Source organism: Jaculus jaculus, chromosome 18 (genome assembly GCF_020740685.1).
Source record: "Jaculus jaculus isolate mJacJac1 chromosome 18, mJacJac1.mat.Y.cur, whole genome shotgun sequence".
Lineage (NCBI taxonomy): Eukaryota > Metazoa > Chordata > Mammalia > Rodentia > Dipodidae > Jaculus > Jaculus jaculus.
The window spans coordinates 63,551,280-63,568,111 of record NC_059119.1 but is presented as its reverse complement, the minus strand read 5'-3'; the positions used below and the strand labels follow the sequence as shown (position 1 = coordinate 63,568,111).

General features: G+C 44.0%; 1 protein-coding gene across 1 annotated transcript in view; it reads right to left on the bottom strand.

Annotated features, from left to right (window-relative positions):
- The window catches only part of Galm (galactose mutarotase), a 41,575-nt gene that overhangs the window by 18,944 nt on the left and 5,799 nt on the right, over nucleotides 1-16,832 (bottom strand). Inside the window, exons 2-4 of the mRNA XM_004660058.2 lie at nucleotides 13,455-13,609; nucleotides 5,096-5,302; nucleotides 4,153-4,234 (exon numbers count right to left, since the gene is read on the bottom strand). Coding sequence (XP_004660115.2) covers nucleotides 4,153-4,234; nucleotides 5,096-5,302; nucleotides 13,455-13,609 — 444 coding nt within the window. The remainder of the gene's footprint in view (nucleotides 1-4,152; nucleotides 4,235-5,095; nucleotides 5,303-13,454; nucleotides 13,610-16,832) is intronic.

Below are 16,832 nucleotides of genomic sequence, written 5' to 3'. Positions count from 1 at the left end.
AAAAGAAGTAAGTAAAGACAGAAAAGAAAGAAACATCTTTTAAACCAGACAGATCTGATGTAGGCTTAGTCATCTAGCCAGTATGATAGACAGAGGAGACAGATTTGAGAAATGCTGATTTGAAAATTCAGTGGGACCTAATGAGTAATGTTTCGAGGGAGGCCAAAAAGGAGAGAGAACATACCCGTGGATGGCTGAAACAGATACTGTGGCAAATATTTTAGGATTATATAAAGTCTAATGAAGTTTTCTGTCCAAAGCTCCAGAAAGATGGAAACGCACATGCGCATCCCAGAAGATAAAGCAGGCCGGTCTGTGTGCCCTGGACACGGGACAGAGCTTTGGCGCTGGTCATTCCTCCAAGGGTAAAGACAGGCTACCTCGGGGATACAATCAGATCACTGACAGAGTGGTAGGCTGAACTGAGAGAGAGAGGCTGAAAGAAAGTAGAAAAGTTCTCTGTAATACCTTGCGGTGAGCCTTTTCTGCCAGAACTCTAATCTTGTCAAAATAGGGTTGCTTTCATGTGATTTTAGAATGAGCTCTCAAAAATGGAGACCGGCAGGAATAGCAGGTGAACACAGATGATAAAACTAAGAGGTGTATTTTCTCAAAGAAAAGAAGAAGAAAAAAAATTTAGTGATATTACTATAAGAGGCAGAAGATCTAGTTAAAACATGCATTTCTGCTTTCTGTTTGTAAAAAATATTTTATTTTTATTTATTTATTTAAGAAAGAGAGAGAGAGAGAGAGAGAGAGAGAGACTGGGCACATCAGAGCCTCTAACCACTGCAAACAAATTCCAGACACATGCACCACCATGGGCATCTGGGTTACGTGGGTTCTGGGGAATCAAACCTGTGTCCTTAGGCTTCATAGGCAAGTGCCTTAACTGCTAAGCCATCTCTCCAGCCCTGTATAGCATGTTTTTGTATATATATGATGTGCATGTGTGTGTGAATATGTGGAGGCCAGAGGTTAACAATGAGTGTCCTCCTCGACTGTTCTCATCAAAGAAAATAAAGTACCTTGGAATAAACCTAACCAAGGAAGTAAAGGATCTCTAAAATGAAAACTATAAAACACTCAAGCGAGAAATTACAGAAGACACTAGGAAATGGAAAAACATCCCTTGTGCCTGGATTGGAAGAATCAATATTGTGAAAATGGCAATCTTACCAAAAGCAGTCTACACATTTAATGCAATCCCCATCAAAATTCCAAAGGCATTCTTCACGGAAATAGAAAAAACAATCCAAAAATTCATTTGGAATCACAAAAAACCTCGAGTATCTAAAATAATACTGAGCAACAAAAATAAGGTGGGTAGTATCACCATACCTGATTTTAACTTATACTACAGAGCCATAGTAACAAAAACAGTATGGTACTGGCACAAAAGCAGATATGTAGATCAATGGAACAGAATAGAGGACCCAGATATAAGTCCAGGTAGCTATATCCACCTGATATTCGATAAAAATGCCAAAAATACTCATTGGAGAAAAGACAGCCTCTTCAGCAAATGGTGCTGGGAAAACTGGATATGTATCTGTAGAAGGATGAAAATCAATTCTTCTCTCCATGCACAAGAATTAAGTCTAAATGGACTAAACACAGATTAACCACTGGGACCTCATGAAATTACAAAGATTTTATACTGCAAAGGACACTAAATAAAGCAAAGAGGTAATCTGCAGAATGGGAAAAAATCTTTGCCAGCTATATATCTGATAGAGGATTAATATCTAGGATATACAAAGGACTCAAAAAGTTAAATAATAAGAAATCAAACAAGCCAATTAAAAAATAGAGAGTTCTCAAAAGAAGAAATATGGATGGCGTATAAGCACCTAAAATTTTTTTCTACATCCCTAGTCAACAGGGAAATGCAGATTAAAACTACATTGAGATTCCACCTCACTCCTGTCATATTGGCTACATCATGAAAACAAATTATCATAAATGCTGGTGGGGATGCAGAAAAAGAGGAACCCTTCTACACTGTTGGTGGGAATGCAATCTGGTCCAGCCATTGTGGAAATCAGTGTGGAGGTTCCTAAGACAGCTAAAAACTGATCTACCATATGACCCAGCTATAGCACTCCTAGGCATATATCCTAAGGACTCATCCCATTTCCTTAGAAGTACCTGCTCAACCATGTTTATTGCCACTCAATTCATAATAGCTGGGAAAAGAAACCAGCATAGATGGCCCTCAACTGATGAGTGGATAATGAAGATATGGCACATTTATACGATGGAGTTCTCAGCAGTTAAGAAAAATGAAGTTATGAAATTTGCAAGAAAAATGGATGGATCTGGAAAGGATTATACTAAATGAGGTAACCCAAGCCCAGAAAGCCAAACACTGTATGTTTTCCCTCATATGTGGATCCTAGCTACAGATGATTGGGCTTCTGTGTGAGAAGGAAAAAACTCAGTAGCAGAGGCCAGTAAGTTAAAAAGGAGATATAAAGGGATGAGAAAGGAAGGGAGGAGAGTACTTAATAGGTTGGTATTGTATATATATAAGTAGAAGAATAGATTAACGGGGGTGAAAAGGCCCAAAATGAGGTCAGAAGAAGAGACTGAGTAAAGGAAAGGTGGAGGGAGGGCTAATCAAAATCTAAGAGGATGTTATGCTGGGCGTGGTGGCACACACCTTTAATCCCAGCACTTGGGAGGCAGAGGTAGGAGGATCGCATGAGTTCAAGGCCACCTGAAACTACAGAGTTAATTCCAGGTCACCCTGGACCAGAGTGAGACCCTACCTCGAAAAACAACAACAACAACAGCAACAAAATCTAAGAGGATGCAAATAACTCATATGGAATCCTCTGGTTTTGGACAATGGAACACTCAGGAGCCATAGATCGTTGTTAGAAAATTTTCAGTGCCAGGGATGGGATACCTCCAGTGAATTGTTGGCCAGGGAGGTCCCTGATGCCCCCAAAACATTATAGGCCATTGCTGAGGCTCTTGGTTTCCCACCAGGAATAGTTGGTAAGACCCTATTGCTGAAGACTCCACATACTTGGGCTGCAAGGCCACTGAAAAATCCTGCTGGAACTGAGCTGATAACCTCCTCCATGTAGACCTGCTGACAGAAAGCTTGAAGAATCCATTCTACATGTAGTTCAATGGGAGAAAGAGATACCACCAGTAAAGTTAGTTGGCAGTGGTCACTGCAAGCCTTATAATTGGCCAGCCAGCCCAAATGAGCCAACAGTGCAATAGTGGCATGTCTGTCAGGGTGGAAACCAACTGCCCTCCAATTGGACTGGAGGCCTGCTCCATGGGAGGGAATACATCCTTGATACTGAAAACTTAAAACAGGGGTAGTCATGAGCCCTAGAGGTGAAACATCTGCTGATGTCTGAAAAAATGCTTATCAAACTGCCCAGTAAGCACTTCTCTTAATATTTATACCCTTATATTAATGCTACTCTCACTTTGGGTAGAGAATCTTCTCTTTTCAGATGGCAGTGACCTTAGGACGACTCAGAAGGTATCACAGTGCTGGAAAGAAGTGACTGGAGTACTGAGTAATGTCTTGATCACACCTCCAAGGCTCAGGGTCTAATGTGGAAGAGGTGGCAGAAAGAATGTAAGAGCCAAAGGAAGGGCAGGACTCCTTACAATGTGCTCCCCCCAGACACGAAATGGCCTGGATATCCATGACCTCACAGTGCCTGACACTACCTACACAAGACCATCATAAGAGGAGGAAAAGATCATGACATCAAAATAAAAGAGAGACTGATTGAGATGGGGAGGGGATATGATGAAGAATGGAATTTCAAAGGGGAAAGTGGGGTGGGGGAGGAAGGGTATTACCATAGGAATTTTTTTATAATCATAGAAAATGTTAATAAAAATTGAGAAAAAAAAACATACAAAAAAGGGCTGGAGAGATGGCTTACCAGTTAAGGAACTTGCCTGCAAAGCCAAAGGACCCAGGTTTGATTACCCCAGACCCATGTAAACCAGATGCATAAGGTGGTGTATGTGTCTCGATTTCATTTGCAGTGGCTGGAGGCCCTGGTGTGCCCATTGTCTTCTATCTATCTATCTGTCTGTCTATCTTCCTTCCTTTCTCTCTCTCTCTCTTTCAAATAAATGAAAAAAATTTAAAAACATTCCACTAACCTGTTGGAATCAAGGTTTCATCCACAGGCAAAAATTCATCAGCTTGAATAGTGACTTCATGGTCATATATGTTTGGTGAACCCTAGGAAGGGAAAGGAAAGGAGAAGGAAAGATTTGTTGATTAGTCTTTTGAGGTAAGGTTTCTGTAGCCCAGAGTACCCTTGAACTCATGGAGCTCTACCTGTCTCAGGCTCCTGAGTGCTGTGGTTTACATAAGCATGAACCACAACACATGGTGTTGCTGCTTAGTCTTATTCTACATATTTGCTTTATAAATTGTCCCACAGGGCTAGAGAGATGGCTTAGTGGTTAAGGCGCTTGCCCATGAAGCCTAATAACTCATGTTTGAATCTCCAGGTCCCACGTAAGCCAGATGCACAGTGATGCAAGGTGGCACAGGAACCACAAGGGGGCGCACACATCTAGAATTCATTTGCAGCAGCTGAAGACCCTGGTGCAGTGATGTGGCTGGAGAAACATAACCGTTTTGGAGATGGGCCAGGTCTTCTAAATTCAAGTTCAGTGCCTTTCCACTGTACTGTCCAGGGCATGACAGGCCATCAGAAGCCCTGGAGGGTTACACAGAGGTGACATGTACCAGCACCACCTCCAAAGGGGCTGGGGAAAATGTGCTCATTTCCAAATGCTGAAGGGTTGAAGGCGCCTTAAGTGGTGGAAGCACTTGTGCAATTAAGTGAGAGGGAGTTCTAAATAACCACTTCTCTGATTCACATGGGAAATAGCTATTTCTCTTGGCAGTATGAGGTACTCCTTTGAGCTACCCTTTACTGAGTATGTCCTGTGAGCCAGACACTCTGCTGGCCCCTTATATCACGACAGGCTTGTGCCCATCTCCAAAACGATTATGTTTCTCCAGCCACATCACTGAGTCACTCTGTGAACTTTTTGGTTACAGCAGGCGAGAAGAAGCAAGTTTACTTACCTGGCCTGCCAGGTTGAAGTAAGAATGGTTGGTCAAATTAACTGGTGTGGCCTGACTGGCCTGGGCTCTATAGTTGATCACAAGCTCCCCACCATCCAGGGTGTATGTCACCCAGACTTTTAACTCTCCGGGGTAGCCTTCCTCACCATCCGGACTGACACGGGAGAACTGGACGCCATTGGGCAGCACCTGAGGGGTCCAGAGGACCTAGGAAAAAGTGTGCAAAGCTGTTTAGTCATACCAATCCCAAGCTAAATGTCTCCTTTCAATATTTAAGGCCTCATTAAAGCATTTATTTTTTAAAATACTTTTATTTTTATTTATTTATTTGACAGGGAGAAAGAGGGAGAGAGAGAGAATGGGTGCACCAGGGTCTCTAGCCACTGCAAATGGACTCCAAACATATGCGCCCCCTTGTGCATCTGGCTAATGTGGGTCCTGGGGAATCAAACCTTGGTCCTTTGGCTTTGCAGGCAAATGCCTTAACCACTCAGCCATCCATCCAGCTCCAATTTGTTTTCCAACGGGAACAAGAGAAAGAGAGAGAGAATTGGCACACCAGGGCCTCCTTGTGCATATGGCTTACGAGGATACTAGAGAGTCAAACATGGGTCCTTAGGCTTTGTAAGCAAGAGCCTTAACCTGTAAGCCATCTCTCCAGTTCTCACTAAAGCTTTTGAGTAATAATCTGGATCTTAACTCATCTAACATTGTTTTACACAGAATGATGGCTTTTGAAGAAAACAAATTTCTTGACCTAGTCCCACTTTCTACATCATTTTCTCCTAACTTCATATGTATTTATCTATAATATTTTCCCTTACTTTATTTTTGCTTTGATATGTATTTTAATCTTGGAGCTTCATCCTGACAAATGTCATATCAAAAAATCTACTTATATTATTATTATTGTTTTGTTTTCTTGAGGTAGGGTCTCTCTGGCCCAGGCTGATCTGGAATTCACTATGTAGTCTCAGGGTGAGCTTGAACTCATGGCAATCTTCCTACCTCTGCACCCTAAGGACTGGAATTAAAGGCATGCACCACCACACCCAGCCTTACTTATAACATTTTAAAATAACCTTACTAAATTAGGCCCTCTCCTGGGTATTATCCATTAACGTTTATTTATTGTTGTTATTATTTTGGTGCTGGGATGGAACCCAGGGCTTCCCACAGGCTAAGCAAGTGCAGTACTGCTGAACTCCACTCTTAGCCCCTGTACAAATAGTTATTAGAAATTCTTGAAGGGGCTGGAGAGATGGCTCAGCAGTTAAGGTGCTTGCCAGCAAAGCCAAAGGACCTAGGTTCAGTTCTCCAGTTCCCATGTAAAGTCAGATGTACAAGATGGCATATGCAACTGGAGTTTGTTTGCAGTGGCTGAAGGCCCTGGCATGCCCATTCTCTTTCTCTCTCTCAAATAAACAGATAAAAATAAAATATTAAAACAATACTTGAGGCTTGGAGAAATGGTTCAGCGATTAAGGCATTACCTGCCAAAGGACCCAGGTTCAATTTTCTACTACCTATGTAAAGTCAGATGCACAAGGTAGCATATGCATCTGGAGTTCATTAGCAGTGGCTAGAGGCCCTGGTGGACCCATTCTCTCTCTACCTCTCTCTGTCTCAAATAAATAATAAATAAGTAAAATTTTTTTTTTTTTTTAAAAAATACTTGGCTGGGTCTGATGGTGCACGCCTTTAATCCCAGTACTCGGGAAACAGGTGGGAGGATTGCTGTGAGTTCGAGGCCATCCTGAGGCTACATGGTGAACTCCAGGTCAGCCAAAAAACAAACAACAAAACAAAACAAAAACAATACTTGAAACTTCTTATGGTCCCTGAGCAGAGTTTAAAACAGAGACACTTGTTCCATTAGGAAGTGTTCCAACCCACAGGACTCCTGTTTATTATTATTATTATGTTTTTTATTTTATTTTATGAGACAGAGAGAGAGACAGAATTGGCACATCAGGGTTTCAGCCACTGTAATTGAATTCCAGACACTTCTACCACCTAGTGGGCATGTGCAACTTTGTACTTGTCTCACCTTTGTGTGTCTGGCTTACGTGGGATCTGGGGAATAGAACATGGGTCCTTAGGCTTTGCAAGTAAGTGCCTTAACCACTAAGCCATCTCTCCATCCCCAGGGAGTCCTGGTTTTTGAGCCAGGTTTATCCCTCACTCATTTAAGGCTTTGAACATCAACCTTTCCCTAATATAGAGGTACTGAAAAAAAGTATCTTAGAAGTTCCTTCTAATTCTAGCAAACAGGGTTCTAAGAATGGCAAGACAAATATGAAGAGAAGTTTTCCAATGGGAATAAGGAGCAGGAATCCTGAGTTAACAATAGCTCCTCTCAACTCAAAGGTCTCACTTCTCGCAAAGAGAAATCCAACATTCATTGAGCGAACACACCCGACCAAAAGCTTCACAGGGACTGTCTCTCCTTCTCAAAGCAGATGTAGAGGAGGTGCCATTATCCTCATCAAATATTCAGAAAACTGAGGTTCAGAAAGGAAAGGTGGTTCACCACAAGCCAGTGAGGGACACTGGGTTTGCTCAGGTCTACGCCAGCTCATTTATCCTACAAATCTGCCAGCCTGAGTTGGCCGGAATGTCTTAGTTCCCTTACGGAGCTCAGAGACAGCTAAAGGGGTCTCAGGAGATGCTAGAACTCCAGTGTGTTGTGTTTTCCCAAACTGTGGACCTGGTATTTTAATTAAATCACCTTAAGTAAAGGTTTTGGGGCTGGAGAGATGGCTTAGCGGTTAAGCGCTTGCCTGTGAAGCCTAAGGACCCCGGTTCGAGGCTCGGTTCCCCAGGTCCCACGTTAGCCAGATGCACAAGGGGGTGCACGCGTCTGGAGTTCGTTTGCAGAGGATGGAAGCCCTGGCGCGCCCATTCTCTCTCTCTCCCTCTATCTGTCTTTCTCTCTGTGTCTGTCGCTCTCAAATAAATAAATAAAATTAAAAAAAAAAAAAGGTTTTGGCTCAACTAGGTGAAATAACCACCTTATAGGTCAAAACAATTGAACACTGATCATTTCCTATAGCTCCACCTAATTTGAGCCAGTGGGGTCAAGTTTCCAACCTTTGCCTCCTGTCTCACAGAGGAGCAGAGTAGACCCCTCTTGTACTCTGTTGTTTAAAATTGGGATTAAAAAAATAATTTTATTCATTTGAGAGAGAGAGAGAGAGAGAGAGAGAGAGAGAATGGGCACATCAAGGCCTTCAACCGCTGCAAATGAACTCCAGACACATGCACCACTTTGTGCATCTGGCTGACATGGGTCCTGGGGAATCGAACCTGGGTCCTTTGGCTTTGCAGGCAAGTACCTGAACTACTAAGCCATCCCTCCAGACCAGAGATTTATTTTTTAAATCATTTTTCAAACATTCAATTAACACCAAAGCTGCATTCAAATTCTGATGTGGCTGCCTGTGCTATTCCACATCTTAGTTTCAGTAAAAGTTTTATTCAAGTCTTCATTTTATTTATTTATTTTATTTTTAAAATACTTTAAAAAATATTTATTTTATTTTATTTATCTACTTACTTATAGGGGTGGGCAGAGAGAGAGAGGGAATGGGCACATCAAGGCCTCCAGCCCACTGCAAATGAACTCTAGATGCATGCGCCACCTTGTGCATCTGGCTTTTGTAGGTACTGGAGAATCAAACCTGGGTCCTTAGGCTTCACTGGCAAGTGCCTTAACTGCTCAGCTACCACTCCAGTCCCTATTTTTATTTTTTAATTTTATAGCAAGGCATGGTGGTGCACGCCTTTAATCCTAGCACTCAGGAGGCAGAGGAGGATCACTGTGAGTTTGAGGCCACCCTGAGACTACATAGTGGAATTCCAGGTCATCCTGAGCTAGAGTAATATCCTACCTTGAAAAACCAAAATAAGAATAATAAGTTTTTGTTTGTAAGCAAACAGAGAGAGAGGAGATATCTACAGAATGAAACGGGTGCACCAGGGCCTCTTGCCACTGCAACAAACTCCAGATGTATGCACCATTTTATGTATCTGGATTTATGTGGGTACTGGGGAATTGAACTCAGTCTGTCAGACTTGGCTGGAAAAATGTCTTTAACCACTGAGCCATATCTCCAGCCCATCCATTTTCTTTCTCTTTTTTAATATATATTTTTAATTAATTAATTAATTGCTAAAGAAAGAGGCAGAGAGAGAGAATGGGCCTGCCAGGGCCTCCAGCCACTGCAAACAAACTCCAGATGCATGCGCCCCCCTTGTGCATCTGGCTTACGTGGGTCCTGGAAAATTGAACTGGGATCCTTTGGCTTTGCAAATGCCTTAGCAGCTAAGCCATATCTCCAGCCCCTTTTAAAAAATATTATTTATTTATTTGAGACAGAGGGGGTAGAGAGGAAGAGGCAGATAGAATGGGTGTGCAGGACCTCCAACCACTGCAAACAAACTCCAGATACCTGTGCCAACTTGTGCTTCTGGCTTATGTGGGTCCTGTTGATCAAACTCCAGTCCTTAGGTTGTACAGATAAACATCTTAACTGCTAAGCCATCTCTCCAGCCCCATTTTCTTTTGTAATTTAATTTATTTTCTTGTATTTATTTATTAGATACAGAGAGAGGGAGGGAGAAAGAGATAGAGATAGAGATAGAGAGGCAGAGAGAGAGAGAGAATGGGTGCACCAGGGCCTCCAGCCATTGCAAACGAACTCCAGATGCATGCAGCACCTTGTGCAATCTGGCTTACATGGGGTCTGGAGAATTGAATCTGGGTCCTTAGGCTTCTCAGGCAAGTGCCTTAACAGCTAAGCCATCTCTCCAGCCCCCATTATCTTTTTTTTAAAGATTTTATTTTTATTTATTTATGAGAGACACAGAGAGGGGGAGAGAGAGAGAGAGAATGGGCACACCAGGGCCTTGTAACAAGAGGAAAAGAAAACCTGAGCTGGCACACTTGCTATCATCTCCTCCTCCTCCATGTTAGGGTGTAAGCAAGGCTTTCATGTCATATCATAGTGAAAGCAGCTCGCATTGGAAACAAAACCCCCACTGTGGTGGTTTGATTCAGGTGTCCCCCATAAACTTAGGTGTCCTGAATGCTAGGTTCCCAGCTGATGGATATTTGGGAATTAATGCCTCCTGGAGGGAGTGTATTGTTGGGGGCGGGCTTATGGGCTTTATAGCCAGTTTTCCCATGCCAATGTTTGGCACACTCTCCTGTTGCTGTGGTCCACCTTCTTTGGCCAGGGGGTGATGTCCACCCTCTGCTCATGCCATTGTTTTCCCCTGCCATCATGGAGCTTCCTCTTGAGCCTGTAAGCCAAAATAAATCTCTTTTTCCCAGAAGCTGCTCTTGGTTGGGTGATTTCTAACAGCAATGCGAACTGGACTGCAACCCCCACTGAGCATCACACTCTGGACTGGCCATCTCCAGAGTGGTGAGCTAACTCAGCTCTACAGTGACCCAGCCTGTGTGTTCAGGTGCAGTGACACGCAGGTACTGAAACAGCGTATCTAGTAATTTGTGTGTGTGTCTTCGCAAAGGGATACGTGTGAAGCACCCCAGAAAATAGCACGGGGGGCAGAAGAAGCATGAACAGGGCTGGAGAGATGGCTTCGCAGTTAAAGCTTCTGCCTGCAAAGCCAAAGGACCGTGGTTCCATTATGCATCTGGAGTGCGTTTACAGTGGCTGGAGGCCCTGGTGCACCTATGTGCTCTCTCTCACTCTCTCTGCCTCTTTCTCCCTCCCAAATCAATCAATCAATAAACTATATTAAAAAAAAAAAGAGCCAGGCATGGTGGCACATGCCTTTAATCCCAGCACTTGGGAGGCAGAGGTAGGAGGATCACTGAGAGTTCGAGGCCACCCTTAGACTACAGAGTGAATTCCAGGTCAGTCTGGTCAGAGTGAGACCCTACCTAGAAGAAGAAGGAGGAGGAGTGGGGAGAGAGGAAGAAGAGGAAGAAGAAGAAGAGACAAGATGGATCCTCAGAGGATCTCTGTCCCAGCCAGGGCCCAGCTCCCTTGGGTGGGGATTTGCCAGGACCTGGCATGGCCCAGAAACTCTGCCCTGCAGAGCCATACTCCCTTCCACACTGCCATTCCTGGTGTGAGAAGTCCTCAGAGAAGAGAGGGAACAACAGGGCGCTCAGACAGAAAGCCCATGGGAGAGGTGAAAACAGAGAGAAACCAACTTTCTTTAACAGAAGAGGGGTGACCAGAGGCAGTGAGAAATCCAGTCCTTTAATGGCCACACATGTGCCTAGTTCTGACTCTAGCCTGGCAAATAAAGGGAAGTTATCTCTAAGGTTTTCTTTCATGTCAGGTGTGGTGGTACACACCTTTAATCCCAGCACTTGGGAGGCAGAGGTAGGAGGATTGCTGTGAGTTCAAGGCCACCCTGAGACTCCATAGTGAATTCCAGGTCAGCCTGGGCTAGTGAGATCCTACTGTGAAAACAAAAAACAAACAAATGTTTCTCCCTGGTAGTGTGAAATGAGCTTAGCTGGAGAATCTCTGGGGCTAGGAAGAAGGAGGCAGACATTCCAATATCAGAGAAGCTGTTTGACCCATTTGCTTTCCTGAGCATGTTTTCCAGAGATTCAGTTAAGTAATGGGACTTTTTTTTTTTTTTTAAGTATTTTTTCTTTCATTTATTTATTTGCCAGAAAGAGACAGAGGAGAATGGGCACAACAGGACCTCTAGCTACTGCAAACAAACTCCAGCTACATGTGTTGCCTTGTGCATCTGGCTAACATGGGTACTAGGGAATCAAAGCTGGGTCCTTAGGCTTCGCACGCAAGTGCCTTAACCACTAAACCATCTCCCCAGCCTGGGAAAGAAGAAGTAGGAGCTATAGCCATACCACTCTGAATGTGCCTGACCTGAAGCTAAGCAGGGTCAGGCCTGGTTAGTACTTGGATGGGAAAAACGAGGAAGTAGGGTGAAGCTGAGGTGTCTGTGAGGGAGAAGCAGACACAGGCCTGGGTGTGGTGCCCAACACACTGCACGTACGAGGGGCGCATTGGGTTGGGGCACTCATCGTGGCCTTAGAGGACACCAGGCCTTGTGTAGGAGTAAGGGCTTGGGGCCAGGCAGGCTTGAATGCCCTGTCTAGAAATGGAATCTTCTGGAGCCTCACTTGGTGATAATATGGGATTTTAGTAAGAACTAACTGGGTCTGGTGAGATTGCTCAGTGGTTAGAGGCACTTGCTTGTAAGCCTGCAGGCCTGGGCTCAATTTCCAAGACACCTCACACAGACTGGGTGCAAAAAGCGGTGCTAGCAAGCCAGGTGTGGTGGTGCACAACCTTTAATCCCAGCACTCGGGAGGCAGAGGTAGGAGGATCACTGTGAGTTTGAGGCTGCCCTGAGACCACATAGAGAATTCCAGGTCAGCCTGAGCTAGAGCAAGACCCTGCCTTGAAAAAAAAAAAAAAAAAAAAAAAGTGGTGCAAGCATCTAGCATTCCTTTGCAGTGGCAAGAGGCCCTGGTGTGTGGGTGTGCGCATACACACACACACGCAAATAAATTTTTTTGTTTTTGTTTTGAGATAGGGTCTCACTCTGGTCCAGGCTGACCTGGAATTCACTATGTAGTATCAGGATGGCCTCGAACTCACGGCGATCCTCATACCTCTGCCTCCCAAGTGCTAAGATTAAAGGTGTGCGCCACCACACTGGCTTAAATTATTTTTAATTAAAAAATTATTTATTTATTTGAGAGAGAGAAGCAGATAGATAGAGAGAGAGAGAGAAAGAAGCAGATAGAGAGAGAGAATGGTTGTGCCAGGGCCACTAGCCACTGCAAATTATCTGCAGACACATGCACCACCTTGTGCATCTGGCTTTATGTGGGTATCGGGGAGTTAAACTCAAGTCCTTAGGTTTTTCAGGCAAGCACTTAAACTTCTGAGCCATCTCTCCAGGTCAATTTAAAAAAAAGAAAAAGAAAATGATTACAGTGGGGTGTGTGGTAGCATACACCTTTAATCCCAGCACTTGGGAGGCTGAGGTAGGAGGACTGCTGTGAGTTCAAGGCCAGCCTGAGACTATGGAGTGAATTCCAGGTCAGCCTGGGCTACAACGAGACTCTGCCTTGAAAAACAAAGCAAAACAAAACAACAACAACGGACTAAAGGAAATACCTGCAGGTGTGTGTTCAGCAAATAGAAAACATCATCCATCCACATTCCTGCCACCTGGTTCCTTGATCCTAAGACACCCAAGTCTCTCCCCTGGATCACCCTCTCATGTATGTGTTCCAGAGCCTAGTTTTGTGCCTGGCAGACAAAAGGTTGCTTGAGAGTACTTTGGATGCCAAGTGTGCCCAGGAGGGACTTTTGTCACATGCCTAACTCACCTTATCAAACCCTCTGAGGCCTCCATGCAAGCTGTTGGGCTCTCTGTTAATGGCCAGACGATACTCCTTCCCGTCCAAGGTGAATGTCCCTTTGGCAATTCGGTTGGCCACCCTCCCAACCACTGCTCCAAAGTAGGGCTGCTTTTGAAGGTAACCTGTAAAGTAAGGAGTTGACAGCATTTTTAAACAATCTCAAACTGAATATATCCATGAAAAAGTTAAAAAAATAACTGGCCAGGCGTGGTGGCGCAAGCCTTTAATCCCAGCACTCCAGAGGCAGAGGTAGGAGGATCGCTGTGAGTTCAAGGCCACCCTGAGACTACAGAGTTAATTCCAGGTCAGCCTGGACCAGAGTGAGACCCTACCTTGAAAAACAAACAAAACAAAACAAAACAAAAAAACCTGTAGGGCTGGAGAGATGGCGGTTAAGTGCTTGCCTGTGAAGCCTAAGGACCCTGGTTCGAGGCTCAATTCCCCAGGACCCATGTTAGCCAGATGCACAAAGGGGCACACGCATCTGGAGTTCGTTTGCAGTGGCTGGAGGCCCTGGCATGCCCATTCTCTCTCTCTCTCTCTCTCTCTGCCTCTTTCTCTCTCTGTAGCTCTCAAATAAATAAATAAAATAAACAACAACAACAAAAAAACTGTAGCCCTTGAAATTTTGTTAGAAATCACACATTAAATGTTTTCTAAACAAAAACGTACAAAACTTCCAGCTGAAATGGAGGCTCAAATGTCACCCCACAGCACCCCACAGACACTTTCTTCTAAGGGAAACTACTCCAAGGAGGTACAAATTATGCGTATCAAAATTCCCATGAAAGCAGGCGCGCGCGCGCGCGCACACACACACACACACACACACACACAAAACTAACTGCCTTCCTTTCCCTCCCTCCCTCATTTTAAAAAATATTTTGGGCTGGGTGTGGTGGTGCAGGCCTTTAATCCCAGCACTTGGGAGGCAGATGTAGGAGGACCACCGTGAATTCAAGGCCACCCTGAGACTACCTAGTGAATCCCAGGTCAGCCTGGGCTAGAGTGAGACCCGACCTTGAAAAAAAAAAAAGGGTTGGAGGCCACCCTGAGACTCCATTGTGCATTCCAGGTCAGTTTGCCCTGCCTAGTAGAAGACATCACCCATGTGGTCGCACTCAGACACATATCACAGTGTAGTGCGTTTAAACACCACAGTCCTGTTTCAGGGGAGAAACAGGTCTGGAGAGGGAGGTTTAACAACGTGGCCAAGGTCACACAGCTTTAATGGACGAGACACAGATATAAATCAGGAATGGTCCGACAAGGGTGCTCTTGGGCATTTGTACTATCAATCTACAACCTCTGACCTGATTCCTTTATCTCTTACGCCTGTTCAGAACCCAGGTTGATGTTTTGTTCTGTTCTGTTTTGAGACAAGGTCTCATGTAACCAAGACTGGCCTTGTACTCAGTATATAACCAAACAACCCTGAACTCCTGATCATCTGGTTTTACCTACATGGTGCTGAAATTACAGAAATATGCCACCTGGCCCTGTAGTTACGTATGCTGGGCAAACACTCTTACAAATAGCTACATCCCTGCTCTGGAGCCCCAGGATTTCTAAAGCACCACTGCGCTGACAGGGATCCACCTAGGGTTTCACACTTGCTGGTCGACCGAGGGACACACTAGCCTTAAAAGTATAAAGCGTATTTTAAATTCTCTCTTTAGTGGCTCTCACAGAAGGAGTGGGTAGATGTTGGTAGTAACTAGGGGGAATGAAAGGGAACGGATCTCATCTATTGTATGTGTGGACAGGTTGTTTATACCTGTGGCTTGTAAGTAAATATTCTCATTACAGGCTTTGAAAGAAGTCATAAGGTAGGTGAGTCACATGGATGAAAAACACCTTTAAAGATAAGAAATGTGAGAAAACCCCAGAGGAGACACTGCTGCTTTTTTTTTTTTTTCCAGGCTGTAACTAAAAGATGGTATAATTTTCCTCTTTAGAATTCTACAGAAGAAAGATCTCATTTCCCAGGGAGAAACTGAACCATGCTGACCTCCACTTGTGGCTGCTATCCAGGCAGTTTATATAAACCTGGGAAACGGGCAGTTACAAAACGAACAAAGTCTCACAGAATTACTAACGCTAAGCCTTTCCTCCCAGCTCAAAACATTTTTGGGCAAGATAATCCCTGTTTCTATTCAAGTCTTATCACTTCAAGTTACTTACCTCAGTATGTTTACGTATACTTACATAATGTTTAAAAAGAATATACAGAATATCGCTAGGCATGGTGGCACATGTCTTTAATTCCAGCACTTGGGAGGCAGAGGTAAGAGGATTGCCTTGAGTTCAAGGCCACTGTGAGACTACATAGTGAATTCCAGGTCAGTCTAGACTACAGTGAGACCCTACCTCGAAAAAACAAAACAAAACAAAAGTTTAAAATAGTGTACAGTGTACCAAGTATGGTGGCTCACACCTATATTTCCAGCAGTTAGATTCTGAGGCAGAAGAATCCTGAGTTCAAGGCCAGCTTAAGCTATGTAGTGAGACTCTGACTCAAAATAAGTAATACATACGTATGCATGTATGTATGTATGTATATGTATATATATTCTCCTACCTGCACTCTGCACCTCAGTTCTCTAGGATTCTATGTGTGTGTGTGTAATTTTTAAAAATTTTTAAATTTTTATTATTTTGAGAAAGAGGCAGAGAGACAGAGAATGGGTGCACCAGGGCCTCCAGCCACTTCAAACAAACTCCAGACGCATGCGCCCCCTTGTACATCTGGCTAACGTGGGTCCTGGGGAATTGAGCCTCGAACTGGGGTCCTTAGGCTTCACAGGCAAGTGCTTAACCACTAAGCCATATCTCCAGCCCTATTTTTTTTTTTTTTAATGAGAGAGAAGTAGTGTGTCAGTGTCTGTCCAGCCACTGCAATGAAACTCCAGATGTTTGATCCACCTAGTGGCCATGTGTAACTCTGCATGCTTACCTCATCTTTGTGCGACTGGTTATGTGGGACTGGGGGGGGGTCAAACCTGCACCCTCAGGCTTCACAGGCAAGAGCCTAAACTGCTAAGCCGTCTCTCCAGCGCTCTAGCATCATCTCTAAGGGACAACCAACAACTATTACTTGTTTCCTTTTTCTTTTTCTTTTTCACTTTTTGAGACAGGATCTCATGTAGCCCATGCTAGCATCCGATACACTATGTAGTAGATGAACTTGTACTTCCAATCCTCCTGTCTCCACTTCCCAAGTGCTGGGATTACAGAATAGTTTCTTCATAAGTATTTTAACACACTAGAATTGACCCAAAGCTCAACAGAGAAAGCTTTCATATTTTTCTGATTGAGATACTATGTTTCCTGCAGTGATATATG